Genomic DNA, 18,239 nt, shown 5'->3' on the forward strand with positions numbered 1-18,239 from the left:
TCATTTTTGAGTAAGTTAAGCTATTTGACTAAGACAATTTATAACAATGTAAACTACATGTCTGAGACCTAAAAGCAGCAGCTCTTGTCCCATTTCTACACATGCATACTACTTCAGAACACACTTACTTTCCTAAGCAAGTGAATTTATTACATTTTGATACAGAACTTTCTCTTACAGAACTTTCTTTTCTTCCAAGTAACTACAAGGAATGTTAAAAATACAAAAATGCTAAACTGATCCTTATGAAACATGTCCATTAAAATCTTCACAGGCTGGAAGGCCTCACCCATCCTGTAGATAACCACACTAACAACTGCTTGCTGTTCTGTAGAGACTTGTGCTACAGAAACAATCTTGGCAAGAATGTCTTTTAAATGACCCATGGAAAATTATTAAAGGAAGAATATCTTTTATTAATTGGCTACAAACATTATTGTCAGGGTGTACTCTGAGGCTACTGGAAATGATGTATAGCTTAGGAGGAAACTTATTCTGTTTAGAATAAAGACTGAGGATGTTGTTCCTCCTCATACACTCATGAACAGGAGACTGAAGTAGAAGACTTCTTTTACTTTCCACAAAAAGTCTATGTGGAACATACAACATTCCCCACAGTAATTCACTCAACATGCCTCAGCTAGCTTTGGACTACGGTTTTTCCTCTGGACTGAAAGGCAGTGCAAGCTCAGTTTGGCCAGACACCTGCCTAAAATTTCATTCCAGTAGTGAGATCTTGTACCAAAAAGCTACCACAAAGTTAACCTCTTGAGCCCGGTCAGAATTTGAACTTCCTGTGACACATGGAGAGGGGTGGTGGTAGGGGGAAAAAGGAAAAAAGGAAAAAGAAAAGAAAAAAAAAGAAAGTAATGACATGGAGAACCAATATCCCCTAAAGGAACTGCCCTCACATGAGAGCATTTATTCTCTCTACTGCTTCCCACAAACCTCTAGGGATTCCAACCCCAGACCTGGCTTCAAAATAAAGTGTTACCAAAAAATTATTTCATACAAAGCCTTGAAACAATTCTCTCTGAATTAAGTTTGCAAAAAAATAAACAAAGCTCACTCTTTTTTTCTAGTTTGTGTACAGCCCCCCAACATACAAACTTCTTGTTTAACAGTCATAAAACTTAAGTATTTAACATTCAGAACAACTACTTTGTATGTCAACAGATCTCACAATTCCTTCTGAAAAGGACTGTAAAAAAGGAGGAAGAATTAATTCATTATCATACCCTTATAATTGTAAAGAAAGGAACGCATAAACCCAATATTGTCTCCTACATTTCCAGCAACATCCTACAATACAGATGTTTCTTCACAGAAGAATATTTTGTTGATGATAGAGGTAGCTTTGACAGTCTGGTTTCCCAAGGAAAATTAGCCTCCTCTCTCCACTAAAAAACCCACAATGCACAATTGTCAGGCATAACATTAACTACTTTAGTGCACTATCAAAGGGGTTTGCTTTTGTTTTAAACTCTTGATGTGTTTACCTCAGTTGGTCCAGCATACATCATGGGGGAAGGGAATATAGCCACCACTGTTGTTTCTGGATTCAAGATTCCCTCCTCCAGTACTGCAGCATGTTGCTTCATGCGCCACATGAGGGGAACATCATCCTCCTTTGTCCAGCCTCCAAGTGGATGCAAAAGTAAAACTGGGCGCCGGTAGCCACGTTCCAAAAGTTGCTTATGAGTATCCTGCATTAGAAGAGCATGCCCATTGTGCACCGGGTTGCGTAACTGGAATGCAAAGACAGCATCTACAGAGAAAAACAAACAGACAAAGATATAAGAAAAGCAAGTTATTTTAGCAGGAGTTGTGCAACCATTGAAATATCTTCAACTGGTACTATCCTCTGAAATAGCAGTAGTCACAGGCCTTTAAAGGATTATGAATTATTACAGAATCATTATGCTCAATAAGCAAAACTAATAAAAAACTACCATACAAAAACACCCCTATACATCAGCTTCCTTCATTTTGAGATTTCATCAGAATTACTCTACTTTCTCCAATGGCTATAATCTTCTCTTTGGATTTTCCACTTGCATGAACATATACTACATGTTAAATTGTAAGAAGAAATCAAACTTAGTCTTAAAGGATCAATGTTTGATCGGGAGATCAAATTGACATGTCTGCAACAAAATAAATAAAAGGGGATTTAATGCGCCTTAGTAAGCTTCCTTCACCTAAACAGCTTAGTAGAGTTTACACACAGTAAGAACAAAGCAAGGCTAACTACTCCTCCAAAGTACTACAAACCCCTTGATGAAAAACCCTGACACAACTGGGATGTCTTCCTTCTGCAAACAAAGATGAACTAAGGTTCCCTGCAAGACAGCAAAATCACCATAACCGAGAGCTTTTCCAAAAAGAAACTAACGACATTTAGAGAACAGGGTTTTGTGGTTGGGTTGGCTTTTTTCAGGTATCAAATGTATTTATTTAGGGGGTAGCTAAGTATCATAAACTAGCATATCCTAGAAATACTGACCACGCTGAAAGAAGACAGGAGCTCAGGACCAATCTCAGCCTGCATTCCTGATGTTAATCTCTTTCCTTACACTTAAGAAGTGCTTATCAGCCGCCAGCCAATTGCTGTCACAATGAAGGTGGTATGTGTGATTGTGCTCTGCTTTGCAATATTACTCAGCCTCTGATTTATCTAACACAACTCTTTAGTGAGAAAAACTGTTGTTTCTTCTGCAATATAAATCAGTGGTTAACTTACAGTTTTTAATTGTGACACATTCCACTTTGCACCAGTCTACTTCCATTACTGTCATAAGCTTTGCTCCCCAGGAGTAATGTGGAACAGACTTAAAAATAGAAGAGCATGAAAGCTCAGCACTCAACCATACCTCCACAGTTTTAGACAAATCTGATAATTTTTAAATCCCATTCTACCATATTTTGACATTACCTTTTCTTGCATTACTAACATGTCTAGCACACATGAAAAGATAAAATTCAAAATCTCAGGCATTAGCAGCTCCTCTTGTGTATTTAGGCAATGAAAAGTCCGAGATCATAAAAATTAATACCAGTAAAAGGCAAAGAATGCCTCCTAAGAGAGCATTCAAAATCTTCATCCTTGGAATAATGCTAGCCCCGGAGGCAGCAGACATTTGGATAAATCTCTGCAGGAAGAAATAGAACAAGAAAAATTTACTCACCGGCATTCATTTCCTTGAATTTCTGCCTTAGTTCAGTTGGAGTGAGACGGTATTGATCAAGTCCATCATTCCAATAAATACGATCAAGGACCTGCAGATCTCCACCTACAAGCCAGTTCCCTTGCTCCATAACCATCTAAGAAAAGAAAGGAAAATCTTTGGTATGACTGGTTGTCAGCTTCTCCTGAGCACCTAGAGCATTCCAATGGGGACATATATTTACCAAGGGAAGAGTTGTGGGTTACTTTTATCTGACAGTCTCAAGTCAAGTGTCAATTTATATTAATAAATAAATAAAAAAGAAATCACTGGAACATAGCCCAGATATATTATGGTGCAGGAGAGATGCACAAATCTTCACTAGGTATATGCCTTTCTTTCAAAAGAAAGGCATTTTTTAAATATATAGAAATACAAGTAGGCAGCATTCTTTACCAACATTATTACATGACAAAAAGAGAAAATGTCTGGAAAGCCTATTAAGTACAATGAAGTTGAACACTTTATAGTAGTTGACCAAAGCAAACGCAGTTTCAGTATGGCCTCACAGACAAGATTCTGTTCAGCAATAAAAGTAACAAGTAAAGCAGTTCTGATTAACTACTCACCCACTTTATAAATAAAATCAGAAGTAGGATAGCTTTTGGCTTTATTTCACAGTTGCATTTTACAAGGCAACATATATTGTACATTCACTAGAATTCTTCTTCAGAACAGAAGTTTTCTTGCTTTCTCAATGCATGTATTTGCTGATTAAGGAGCTCTGATGGTCCATCCAGCTACACAGAGGGATTTTTTTCTAGGCAAACTAGAGGGCAAAGTTCCCTCTTCTGTAGCAGATTCTACAGTACATTCTGAATTCATTTTATGTGTGCATACTGACATTAGATTTTCACACTGAGTGCAGATTATTCATCAGCTGCATAGAGCAAAAAAGTCACCTCTGTTTCTGCTCTATGTTTTAACAGGTTCTCAAAGTAGTTTTGCTGTTGAAATACACTGGTCACAGACATCAGCTTCACTTACTCTGCAGTCCCACAAACATTACAGCTAATAGGATTAGATCCTCAACTTTTAAAGACATACCTTGATATAGGGATGCTCTTTGCATGTTGTTCCCCATTGCCTAGCACAGCGTTCCTCTTTCCTGTGCTCATAAAACTCAGGATTACGGAGAATGGCCACACGACGACCTTCATACACCAGTGCAATTGCTGTACACCCATCCAGTCTTCCTTTGTCTTCTTGGGTAGCTGTTAGCACTATAGGCACTGACAGATTAATAACCCCCCCTACAGAGTGAAGAAGAAGAAAAAAAAAAAAAACAACAAAAAACCTTTATCCTTAGTAATAGTGATCAACGATACTATGAAAATTTACCTTCCTAACAAGTTACAGTCTAGGCTGTATCACACAACAGACAGTTCAAGCACTATTTTAACAGGGGTTACAAGCAAATTTTAGAAAGAAGTCTTGCATAGGATATGTGAACTATAAAAATATACAAGCACTGAGATCTGAGAAAGGATAAAGTACTGAAAATAGGAAGTACTTACAGCTGCACACTATTTAGACTGAGGATATTGATTTCTGGGGATCTCAAATTATCTTGTTCAAGCAGAAATACATAACTGACATCTTTAAACAGATTATCTAAAATATTAGGCAAGACCGTTACAGGACACGATAATGAGTAAAAATGAAATACCATTCTCAGTAGCCATACTTTTTGGTCCACAAGAAAAGTTCAATGCAGTAGAAGCAGCCAAATCTAGTAGTTAACATATGTAATTCAACTATTTCAAAAGGTGACTTTGGGTGTTTACTTAAAACTATACTCTGATTCAAGCACAAGTACTTCCAAAAAAAGCCCTGTTTGGTGAGACAGACATTTCACACAGTTTTTTTAAGCTGAAAGCTTACCAGCTAGCTCTAAAGCTAAACCAATGTTTCTGAATTTTAAAGTTATGTGTGGTCCTCATTTTTTAATGCTAGATGCTGGAAGTCTTGTTTTTCTTGTCTACAAGAGAGTGAGATTTGAGAAACCCAGTGGAGTAAGTACTGCGAGTCTCATACAAAGGCTTGAATTCTAATGAGCACACACTTGCTGAAAGATTGCAAAACCTTTGGGTGGTCTCCAGGAGAAAGGCAATGAGCCCCCTTACGTTAATGGGAGGTTTGCCATTGGCTTAATGAGGCCAATACTCTAAGCAAGTAAGGCTGATTTCCCTGTTATTTGAGCAATACATTTTTTGCAACTTTCTCTCAATTTTACTTTAAGGAACTTGGTAGGAAGTTCAAAATTATGAAGTTGGATGAAAAGTTTAAGAGAAAAGCAGGTCCCCTTCCTTCACTGTGCAAAATTAAAAGCATGCTGCACATTTCCTCCTAAGTTCAGTTTTGAACTTGCTCAGAATTACTTTTAAACTACTTCATAAGATTAAGCTTGGCAACACTCACAGGGAGGGTGATTTGCCACCACATCTTGATAACTTAAAAAAACCCTTTTGCTTTGCAAACAAGTAAATAAATATTTCAAACTGTGAAGACATCTCAGACCTGTTGATTATTCCAATTTTGTCAGTGACCAATAGCCAATATATAGTATCTTTGACATTTGCCTTCAGACATCGCACAAATGAGAAACTGAGGCGAAGTAGTGAGGTGAGTTTGGTAAATCACAGATGAGCACAGTGTCAGCTTAAAACTATTTCAGATAACTTAAGCTTTAAAGTCAGAGTGTCAACACACCTGCACTGACCTCCATAACGAACAAGTCAGTCAGTATGAACATTCCATTTAGAGCCCAAAGGAAGAGATGCATTGTAGGTATTAAACAATTTTGCCCTCTTCAAAAAATCAAAACCTTGGAAAAATGACTGCTGCTGTGAGGATCTAGCAAGGAGGAAACTTTCACAGTGTTGTTTTAACTTAACCATTGTCACTGCTTCAAGTAGCAAAGCAGCTTTAAGGCAATCACATTTTTCCAAAAGGTTCTCATTGATAAATGTTGTAGTAGATACCTAAGAGGAAATATAGTAGCATGTAGAGAAATATGACCGTTCTGTTGAAGCTTAGGACTGAAAAATTTTTCCATCAGTAAGTTATATTTCATTACTCAAATTTTTTGCTGCATACATGAAGTACTAAAAACAACTGCAAGGGCAGTTTAAAAACTTGTAATATTGCCATATCTGAAAAAGTCACCTATATCAGGTCTTAGAAGCCTTATAAAAATTCTGATTTACAAAAGACTACAGAGCAGAATAAGGAGCTACAAGCTATTTTAGCAGCTGAATGCAAAGCATGTCATGTGCACAATACATTTTACCTGGGTAGACACACAGAAGGCAAAAGAAATGAAAACAAAACTAGCAGTCCAAAACAGTAACTTTAGATAACAGGATGGCATTACGTTGCCTATGATAGTATCCAAGAGACTTACAGAAAAGGGAACTAGAAAATGTAAGGACAACAGATACCTGGATCACAGAACTAAAAGACAAATGATTTATTTTTTTTTCCTGCTGTTTGGTCTCCAGCAGAAAAATAATGCAAAACAAAGTGGAGAGACAGGAATTTTTCCTGCTCCTCTTTGATACAGAGAGTGGAAAAAAAACCCTAAAATGCTCAAGTATAACAGCCTTCAAAAAGGAATAAATGAAAAATGACAAAGGATCGCCATCAAGTTCCAAAACCCAAGGATGCTATCACTTGACGCTCTTAACTAACGCTTGCTCTTAACTAACGCTTGCTCTTAACTAACGCTTGCTCTTAACTAACGCTTGCTCTTAACTAACGCTTGCTCTTAACTAACGCTTGCTCTCAACTAACGCTTGCTCTTAACTAACGCTTGCTCTTAACTAACGCTTGCTCTTAACTAACGCTTGCTCTTAACTAACGCTTGCTCTTAACTAACGCTTGCTCTTAACTAACGCTTGCTCTTAACTAACGCTTGCTCTTAACTAACGCTTGCTCTTAACTAACGCTTGCTCTTAACTAACGCTTGCTCTTAACTAACGCTTGCTCTTAACTAACGCTTGCTCTTAACTAACGCTTGCTCTTAACTAACGCTTGCTCTTAACTAACGCTTGCTCTTAACTAACGCTTGCTCTTAACTAACGCTTGCTCTTAACTAACGCTTGCTCTTAACTAACGCTTGCTCTTAACTAACGCTTGCTCTTAACTAACGCTTGCTCTTAACTAACGCTTGCTCTTAGTCAGTTGGTAATGCAAATTAAAATATATTCATTTAAATTATCACAGGATAATTACTAAGTTATAGTAACTCAATTATATGTGACAATTGTCCATGCTCAAGTCAATTCCTCAAATTCTGATTTAATACTTGCAATGGCTCCAGCCCTCAAGTCAGTTTGCTGTCCTTCCCTTCATTACTGCTATGGAACAAATCTTTTAGTACACAAATCTAAACAGCAATTAAATTAAATTCTAAATTCTAAAATCAATTTCTTCAAAACAAATTATAAACATGGATTTTAATGTTTTTCAAAAATTAAAATATTTGAAAAATAATTTGTAAAGGCAAAAAGGCAAGACATTCAAAGTCTAACACGATACAGGTATAGAAAGAAAAAAAAACTTCAAGTTTTAAATGGATGGTTGTATCATATTCCTTTACCCCATGTTGTGCACAAGCATGACAACATGTTACCACATCACCACTAAGCAGCAAAGCAGCAACAACATTTCAAAAGTCATATTATCTTGCTCAGTTTTACAAATGGTAACTTTTACCCTACCATCGAGGAGACAGTCAAAGTGAAGGCACTGTAGGTATTCTCTCTCTCTCATAAAGCCATTTAGGGGTGTTGCCCAGCCTTCTGCCAGCACTTGCACCCACTGCATATCCACCTTGTGAAGAAATGGAGAAATAGACTTACAGCAAATAAAAGCTGTTGCTCGCTAATTTACATCAGGTCTCATGATTAATCATAATAGATCATAATTTACCCATAAAACACAGATGGTATAAATTTCTCAGTATTACAGTTTTTAATCACAAAGACTTCAAAGTGTCCACAATTAAGAAAAAAGAGCAACTTACTCCTCACTGTTCATATTTCTGGCTATTTTCCAGTCCTTACACTAGATCAAATGTCCATGTGTTAAAAAACAAGCCAACAAAACCACAACAAACTTTATTTGTAAATGTCTGATAAAGTTCAACTTAATTAGGAAGTACCACCTGCATTTGATTTTTTAACAAAGCAAGATAACTAAAAGGTTTAAAATAACCCCAAAACCCAACATATACAATTACCACAAAAAAAAAAAGAAGTCAGAATTATTGGGTTGAATATTAATAGGTCTCATCTTAAAACAGACTGGAAAGACAATTTCTATTACAGAAACTAGTGAGACAATCCAGAAGTAAAATTCTCTTGGGACTAATACTTAGTTTAGTTTAAGAGGTATCAGCTCACAGGGAATTTCCTTCCTTAGCATTTAAGCAGTCACACTATGACTTATTGTGTGGCCTCTATTATTTCTGCATGTGCATTACTAAGACCTGGTCAAGTCTTTGACAAGGACAGGCTTTGCTTGTGCAAGTCTCTTTCAAAGAGCATGACTAATTTTATTACACTCTTTAATTTATGCTGATACAACACGCGTTCTCTTGCCAAGTTTATGTTATACACTTGCTTGATATTTTAACAAACTACTAGGTTGGGGGTGCACAGGGAAAGGATTTGCTAGATTTTCTAGGTTGAAGGGGGAACAATTTAGAATGGGACACTAAGAAAATTTAACCATGATCTTAAATATTTATTCCCCATCAAAGCAATAGTTTTATAAACACATATGTGAATCTAGTAAGATGCAGTTGAAGCAAGTATTAAAATTTATTAGTAGTAGAACGCTAGGCAAACTTTAAGGCTATTTACTGCAGTGCTTGGTATGTTGTCTCAGTCCTTCAAAACCAAGTCACTTACTGCAGAGGGTGAACTCTGAGCTCAGTCAGCTCCTAGACCAAATGCTTAGCTTTAAATTCTAGTAATGGTGTCAAAAAGCCAGTGAAAAAACTCAAGCACTGGATGTGTGTTTAGGCACAGCTCTTTCAAAAAGATGATGAGGTAGAACAGAAACAGAGCCAGAAGCACCTTTGTCTAATTTATTTCAGTTGGAAGATATTGCATTTGACCAAAATAAGAACAGAGTTGATAAGTTAATCCATGCTTTTCATGTTTTCTCTGCAGGAAGCCAGAAAAGTAGCATGAACATGTTCTAATGGGGAAGAAAGAGGGAGGAAAAAAAAAAAAAAAACACCACAAAAAAACAATACCAACCACAAAACAATAAAATAGATATGATCACTTCTCTGTAGACTTAAATTTGCAGCTGTTTGAGCCTGGTATATACAAAGGTCACTATCTTTCAGCTGAAGGTTACCAACATGAATAATCAAGAAGCAGTAACTGATTTCCTTTTTATTTCTAGGTAATTACAATTCAAAATAAAATAAAATAAATATCAATAAATAACATGAAAATAAAACAAAAAAAAAAAAACATTATTGTTATTCTAGAAATAACTACTCCTACAAGACATGCCAGGCACGGTTTGCACCATAGACTGGGGGAGAGGGGTAGATGTGTGGGAGGAAAGCACTGTAAATTCAATCTCCAGGCTTAGGATAAACTAAATAACACTATAGCAGACATAATGTATTAAAATACAAAGATTCAATTGCTATCTCTAGTAACTGACTAAAGAAAACACAGATGCTGTGATTTCTCCCAAGAAGAGAGGGGGGAAAAGTATATCAAGATACATTCCGTAAGCAGTACAGCTATTTTGACTTCATCTCCTTCCACTGGGCAACAGATTGTATTTCAACTTCATCAGTGAGATAACTAAACACACAATACCTTATTTATTTCCAAGGTTAACAGAGACTCTGCATCGGTTTTGGCCAACTGTAGCTTGTTTTCTGGCACATAAAGCTCTTTTACCTCGTAAGAGGCATCCACTGGTACAATATCCTGTATAAAAGGAACAAACAGAACTTAGTGTTTGCTCAGAATGTTTCTTGGACTCTGAACACATGGTCAAGAAGTAAAATTCTAATGTTGCACTACTCTGTAGCAAGAGTTTATTCATTGTTTTACTCATTTAAAAGTCAGCAGTGTTCCAAGATTATGATATATTGCTAGCCAAGCTGCTAGCTTTAATAATTCAAGTAAAACATTCTGACAAGTGATTTTTTTCCTGTATCTTTAGTACCCCATATAAAATTTTCCTAGAAAATATTTTACCTATTGAATTAAATGCGGTTTTTATGACTTATTAATGCCTACAATATCTACAGCAGAAAGGAAGACTACACTTTTATACTTGCTAAAGAAATAAAAAGATGTTTCAGACAGGGTGCATTTGTAAATTTGAGCCATTTACTACACGATATACATTAGAAGCGGTAACATGGAGTACAAAAAACCCTCTCAAATAAAAGTGATTGATACAGAGTACAATCTAAATGTATTACCTACAGCTAATGATACAAAACCAGTGTCCTAATCTACATACTAACAGAACATTTAAATGAGAACCCATCTGTATATATATATATACAATTAACTGAAATCTAGTCTTATAACCAGAAGCCCACAAAATATAGATTTTTCTTAATTTGGAAAAAGTTCACTTTTCCTTCACATATTTTAAACAAGACAAGAATCCACGACAGTCAAGGTTCAAGACTTTACACTTCTCATAAGATACTGAATATAAGGATAAAATCATTAAAAAAAAAAAAAAGTCAGTAAAACCAGCTGATGGTTCTTTTTAAAAAAATGTTTTTCAGAGTTTTGGAAATTTTTTTGAAGTAATGCTTTACTTTCTGAGGAAAAAAACCAAAACTCACCTTTAGAGCAAAGTATATAAAAATATAAACAGGTCCATATCAAGAATAAAGAAATTATTTTCTCAATGTACACAGGTATGCTTGCAGGAAAAACCAAGTTTGCCTGGGCATTTTAAACTGCTTATCCAAGCATTTATCAGATATTAGGCACTACCTCCATGGAAAGTAAAACAAAGGGAATACGATGATGAAAGCAAGTGGGAGATAAAATGACTGCAGGCATAAAAACACATGGCAAGTCTCACTGGCTGTTACATAATTCATACCTCCAAAGGCAAACAAAAGGAAAACAAATTAAACTAGCACTTAGCAATTGTGTTTTACAAGCTCAGTCCATTACATATCAGACGTCATTTGGGAAGCTGATTTTATTAGGTAGTAAGCTAGGCAAAACTTGCCTTCTTTTTTTTCTGCCAGAGCAGCAGCACTACAGCCCAGGAGAGCTGTAGCAGACTCTCACACTCCTCAAATGAAGGCACTGCCTGCTGTAAAGAACACCAGACCTTACAAGTATAATGACTGAGTACACATTATGCTGCTTCACCAAAGATTCCCCTCTGGAGCGTAGCTCATTACCATGCTAGAACGTTCTAATTTTACAAACCATCAAAAGCTGAAAACACATGTGACTATTAAAAAGGTCTACTCAAATATCCTGGTTTTAGTGTTACACTAATGGACAAAAAAATACAGAAAAAGATTTCACAATGCAGTTTCTGCCAACAACCTACCACATTATAAGGATATAGATAGCCTGAAGATAGTTCTAGCAACACTGAGTGAGACATTTAGAGAATCTGTAGGCCTACTAAACCTAGAATCCTTTGCAGACATAAAAAAAATCTTAGATATTTAAAAAAGAGGAATCCATAGGTCTTTAAACTGTATGAATTTTAAGAAAATTCTAGGCTAGCAAGCCATCTAGTGACCACTTTAAGGTAATAACTTCTCAGAAGTCCATTCTACCAAAGACAAGTTATACAACATTCCTCAACATTTATTATTTCTCAACACATTCATACCAAAACCAGCAAAATAATAAAAAAATAACCTAGATATGCTTTTTGGGAATTTGCCTCCTTAGGCTGCTATGGTAGGTTCTTTGCTAGTGCTGTCAAACATCCTCAACATACTGTAAAGAAAGGGCCTCCAGGCAAGTTTCCAGCAGATGGGAATCCACAAGTGAAATCCAATTTATATTACTGAATTACTAGTCTTACAAATTCATATTAATTAAGGTGTTAGGCCACTGAATTATTTATATATTGAAAAAACAGATGTATTTCTGTGACTATAATAATTACTGCTTTGGTACCTACAGCTTGCAGGCAAATTTGTGAGTACCTTATGTACAGGGAAAACTGAAAAATGCAATAACAGCTGTGATCTTAACAGAGAGGGGTTCACTTTTCTGGACTGAAACCCTCTGCCCATTATGTTATGTTCTACCACTTCTTAAATTCACTTAAGCCATAAAAAACTACTCCTCTTGTGCCAACAAGAGGAATTTCTGACCACAAGCATTCACTGCTGTTTCTCCCAAATGTGTAAAGACACCTTTACACATTTATTTTGGTCAAAATAAGTCATGTTTAGCTTACACAGTACATCTGTATCAATCTAAATCATTTGAATGAAAACATCTACTAAAAACTCATACAAACCTATCAGTCAATGGAACTACCTGGATGACTGTTGCCCAGCCACTGTGCGATTAACAGAGTGACTCTGAACCAAAACCTTGTCTGTGCCCTGCCCCAGAAGTTAAAAAGAAGAGAAGAAAGCAGAATAGATAACAAAAACAACACCATCACAGTATTTAATGATTACACAACTCAGTGTAACTGGAGTTTGTTCTTTTAATAACAACTCCAAAATTATACATGCCTTTGGGGGGGGGGGGTGGGTTAACCATGTTGAGCTACTGAAATCTTTTTCTATAACATTCAGTAGTGTATTTTCAGAAGAAAGCAATCACAACCAAGGCAGACATATTTCATAAACAGGAATTCCGTAACTTAAAATACAGGAAGTTCTACGTACTTTCCTAAGCGTAAGAAGAAATCAATGTTTCACTAATGTGGGAAGCACAAAAGTTAAGTACTAAGGTGGTTTTTTTTTGTTTTTTTTTTTTTTTAATTATGCTTAGAAGCTTAATACTGCACACTCTGGCTTACAACTTTCTTGTTAAGTGTTTAAATCTTCAGTGCAATAGTATAAAACTAATAGTATAATCTTGCATATAATTTACACAGAGTGGGGTTTTTTCCCCCCGCAGCTTCTCACACAAAGTAACCATTAGCCTAATCTGAGAATTATGGGGAAACCTGCAAAGGTCATCTAGTCGTGCCTCCTGCTCAAAACTGGATCCAGTACAGCAGGCTGCTCAGGACATGGCCAGTCAAGTTTTGAATATCTGAAAGGATGGAACACCCACAAACTCTCAGAAAAACTTGTTCTAATATTTGATCATCTTTACAGTAAAAATGTATTATTCCCCTATTCCTAGCTTGAATTTCCCATGTTTCATCTCATGTCTGTTGCCCCTCATCCTACCCTTGTGTACCTCTGACAAAAGCCTTAATCTGTCTTTTTTATACTCTCTCACTGCAGTGCTAAAACCAGCAAGATCTCCTTTAGCCTTCTCTTCTCCAGGCTTACCAAGTCCAGTTCCCCTCAGCCTTTCTTTTACAGCAATATGCGCCAGTCCCTGACCACCCTGGTGCCTTCCCACCCAACTCACTCACATCTTATGAAAACCAGTTCGTCTCACACATCTATATGTATTTTCCAAGACCCACCACAGTCAAAGTTTGCATCTTAAGGGGGGGGGGGGGAGGAAGAGACTGGCTTCCAAGCACAAGCCTTAGCTTCTACTGCATTCCTACTTCTGACCATTCCAAAGTACAGAATTTAAATACAATTGCAGGCAATTGTGTGAACAGAGCTTAGGAAACCAGCACTGTGTAACCATGAGGAGCACCTTCCCAAACACCAGTGTAATGCCAAGCTTAAATAGGAAATTGTCTGTAACTGTTGGGGGATGGGTGGGAGACTGAAGAAGGGACACAATTTTTATACACACCCAATGGATTGATCTAAACAGTAGAAGAAGGGTGTGATCAAATTCCAGTTTAGGGGATGGTATTTGCAGAGCTGCCATAAACTGACATCTGTAAGTGTGGGACTTTTTTTAAAAGCTCAAAGTTCAAAGTTTCAAGTTACCTACTGGAAATTCAACTCTTTCCTTGTACAATTTTGCACTTCCTTAACAGGAAAGGTGGCATTTCTGAACTATGACTTCTTCAGAAAATACTTTCCAGGCTAAATAATGAATTTAATCCATAGTAAGGAAATACAAACTGTACAATGGGCTAGGTCAGCTATATCTGTTGACAGGAAAAACAAGAACAAAACCAATTAAATCTTTATAGCCAAACACCTGCACTAGGCTTGTCTGACTCCACTAGAAAACGTCAGCAGATTTGAAGTCAAACTTATCAAGCTCAAAAGCCACAGAAGTCTTTCTGTTGGGGGGGATAAAAAAAAAAAAAAAGGAAAGAAAAGAAGTGTGTATAGTACTGAAAGCAGCTGGGGGTGACACTTGGTAGCTGCAGGAGATACGCCATCAGTACCTTGAACTCTAGGTCCCTAGGAAGAACTTTCAAGTGCCTATTGCATTTACGTGCAAAGAAACCAAGCCAGATGACCCTCAAAACCAAGTTATACCACACAAGAACTTTCCAGATTCAGTATCTGCTTATAACTCCTTTTTCTGCATGGTTACCTCCCTTTTTCTTCCATAAAGGCCTGAACACAGTTTTGGAAAACTCCTGCTAAATTTCCTTCAGAGTTCTTTTCAAATAATATGAAAAATTCTAAGAACCAACTAATTCTACTACCTACAAAAAGCTGTGTTTCAAATTCTTGGTTAATAAACTTCTGTATGTATATCTATCTCTGCCACAATATAGCACTTACACAGTTCCAATTGTCTTCTCTCTTCTGCCACTATTGTCTGAACTAGTATATAAAAACACTCCATGAAACTCAAGGATTACCAACACTTTGAATGGATTGTTTCCCAAACTTTTCCACAGCTACTGAAACAAAACAAACACCACAAATTATTTTTAATACTGCTTCCTTATGGCCTTTTTTCTTTACAAATCACAATGGATTATTCAAGAACATCACAGACACAGCTTGTTCCAACTAAAGGAAACCTACAGAAGTTATACTCTCAAGGTGCCACTGAATTAAGATGGCATGAGAACAAGACATGCCTGTTCAGCCTTGCCTTGGTTTCATTGTCTTTCACTGAAGTAAGCAACCACTAAGATACCTTGGCATTCATGAGACTGGTGTCTACAAAGAAAGAAAAATCTGTGCTAAGATGTGCCTTAAGCAAAGGACAGAGCTAAGCTGACTGGGCTAGGAGCCAGCATTCATCACTGTAAACCAAGCATGCTAACACAGGACTTTGGGAATCACCATCTCGGCACACACAACATTGGTTTCTACAATTATGAAACTCAGTGAATTGCTCTTCTGAGCAGGAGGCACAGGGCCTCCCACAATCAGGAACTGTAACCTCCCATACACAGGACTCTGATACGGCACTCTCCTTTTTTTTTCCCCAAAAAACATTCACATGAGCATTAGGGTAAAAATATAGATGCACAGAACCTTTTGGGTTGGAAGGGAGCTTTACTAAAGCTACACCCTAAATTTCCAGAATATTCCACCTCACACAAACAAACCCACCACAAAACACATGAATAATTGTCTGCTGGAGTATCAAAATTAAAATAATCGTTTGAGACGTCATCTGCTCATTACCCACTGACTATAGGTAAGAATGTATGGAGACATTTCTTCTATATGAAGATTAGCAATTCTGGCAGTCTGGTTTCAAGAGGCCATCTTATGGTAGCCTTCACTTTTAGTAAGGTTTGGGTTTTTTGTTTTTTGTTGTTTTGCTTTTGGGGGGTTTTTTGGTCTGGTTTTTTGTGGGTGGTTTGAGGGGTTTTGTTTGTTTGTTTGCCTTTTTTGTTTTAAAGATGAACAAGTCTTTAACTCTTAAAAACTCTCTTTGCTTTTCCTAGAACATACATTCAGACTACAGGCACAAATGTTTTGAAAAAAGTTACTAAGATATATCAGCATTTCTGCTCACCCTTTCTTGAAGAAGTTCCACAACTTGCTGTACACAGTCATTCACATCACAGGAATCAGTTTTCAGCACAAGCTCTGGGGCTTCTGGTTTTTCATACTCCGAGTCAATCCCCGTAAAACCTACAGAATGCAAGACAAAAATCTTAAGCAACTTTTCGCAAAGGATTACTCCATTTTAACAATGTTCTTAGACAGTTTTCTAGATATAAACCAACACAGCAGGCAAGAGCACAGGGTTTTAACTGTCTTAATACAGCATTTCTTAGGGAAATCAACAGGTTTTTTTCTTAATCATACCATCTGTTAATCCTGCTACATGACTGCATCAAACTTTAGCATTCTGCAGCAAATACATAGCTCATTTTTGTTGGCGAGTTATTTGATTTTTACTGTGAAGAAAGAAAGAAGCAATGGCAGTAGAACTGTGTACATACAGAGTCAGTCATTCATCAGCTGTCCTTCACCGTTAGCTGTGATGTTGTGGGTTTGTCTGAACACAAAGCATGATGTCCAACAACTACTATAGAGGTGAATTTACAATCATGACACCAGGCAGTACTTGGAAGAGTAGGAAATTCCGACATCTATTGGCTCAGTTCAGCTAATATATCCATTTTAAGCTAGCTATTAATATGAAGTACGTGTGTGTTTGCTATAGTTGTAACAACTACTGCCACAGGCACTACAAACTACAGTGAGCTTGTTCTGGCCAGCAATCTGATTTGAAGAAGAGGAAATTCTGACTGACCATACATAAACAAGGAGGAAAAAAATCAAAGCTAAAGGCAAAGCATGTAAGGTTTACAAGTCATATCTGCAGCAGAAATATCAGCTGAGCTACAGCCACTGAACATCTGCATCCTGCACAACTACAAACATTAAAACTGAGTTTTTCACTTTAGTCTTAAATACTCTGAAAATCAGTAGCATAATTCCGCACCTAACAAAAAGGATTGCTCCAGTACCTCGTGTGATAAATAAAACCCAATATCTGTACCAAAACCTGTATACTTTATCTGGTTTTAGGAGCAGTAGGAACAGGGGACAAAGTATCTCATTACCATAGCCAGAGAAAAAGGTGGTGACAATTGCTCATTTCTGTGAACAGGCAAGTTCATTTAATTTTCATCCTTCATATATCAGATGGGTTATAAGATACAGCCAGTGCTAGACCCACTTGCAACATACTCAGCCACTGTATACCTCACTACCACTTTTAAAGCAACACAATTCCATTATGGAGCTTGTAAACTTCACGAAGTATTGAGGAAGTTCTACAGCACAAATACAGATTCTGTACAGACATGGTAGTCCTGAGGTAACAGTTGGACTTGACCATCTCAAAGGTCTTTTCCAACCTATTTGATTCTATGATTTGTACCGTGCCATCTCAAGCCACCTTGCTATGATTCTGAGCAAACCTTAGGTCAGCCTTATTTATTCCTAGTCTTCACAGGACATATTTGGTACCATTAGAAGTATCAATCAACCATGTGCAATGTCTTAGATTTCCTGAATTTTTATAACCCTTTTGATAAATGCCGAGTTCATCATTACAACATCAGTAAACCCAGCTCAGGAAAACGGTTACTTTAAAAATTGCTGTCATCAGCCTCTGCAAACTATGATATAACACAGAGTAAAGAAGCATATGAAACAGTATTTGCAATGAGTGATCACATATTTAGGCTTTTTTTTATTGCAGGCTGTAGTTACATCTTGATCTGAGGCTGGGGATATGAAGTCATTTTCATGGGCACTAGCACAGAACCCTAATTTCAAAAAGCGTCTTCAGAAATTCTCTTAATGGCATTTACAGAAAGAGAGAGATGACGCTTTGCCTTCTGGAAGAAGTAACTCTTGTTAATGCAATTCTTTATAAAGAATCAGGCTCTTTTTTAGCTAGTCAACGGACACACAAAGGACAGACTAATCCTCAATTGTAAGAGCTTGCAATAGCTGATACAATTTTCTGCTCAGTCCTG

At 36.9% G+C, this 18,239-nt stretch overlaps 1 protein-coding gene across 4 annotated transcripts in view; it reads right to left on the reverse strand.

The window, feature by feature from the left end:
• Positions 1 to 18,239, reverse strand: part of PAPSS1 (3'-phosphoadenosine 5'-phosphosulfate synthase 1) — a 44,886-nt gene that overhangs the window by 13,593 nt on the left and 13,054 nt on the right. For all 4 annotated transcript variants that reach the window (XM_061355180.1, XM_061355179.1, XM_061355182.1 and 1 more), the window contains exons 5-10: positions 16,256 to 16,374; positions 10,082 to 10,195; positions 7,952 to 8,063; positions 4,275 to 4,480; positions 3,189 to 3,324; positions 1,500 to 1,768 (exon numbers count right to left, since the gene is read on the reverse strand). In XM_061355180.1, coding sequence (XP_061211164.1) covers positions 1,500 to 1,768; positions 3,189 to 3,324; positions 4,275 to 4,480; positions 7,952 to 8,063; positions 10,082 to 10,195; positions 16,256 to 16,374 — 956 coding nt within the window. The remainder of the gene's footprint in view (positions 1 to 1,499; positions 1,769 to 3,188; positions 3,325 to 4,274; positions 4,481 to 7,951; positions 8,064 to 10,081; positions 10,196 to 16,255; positions 16,375 to 18,239) is intronic.

This window comes from Neopsephotus bourkii, unplaced genomic scaffold, assembly GCF_033783945.1.
Source record: "Neopsephotus bourkii isolate Nb327-2 ecotype Australia unplaced genomic scaffold, CSIRO-AGI_Nbou_v1 NB_787, whole genome shotgun sequence".
Classification (NCBI taxonomy): Eukaryota; Metazoa; Chordata; class Aves; order Psittaciformes; family Psittacidae; genus Neopsephotus; species Neopsephotus bourkii.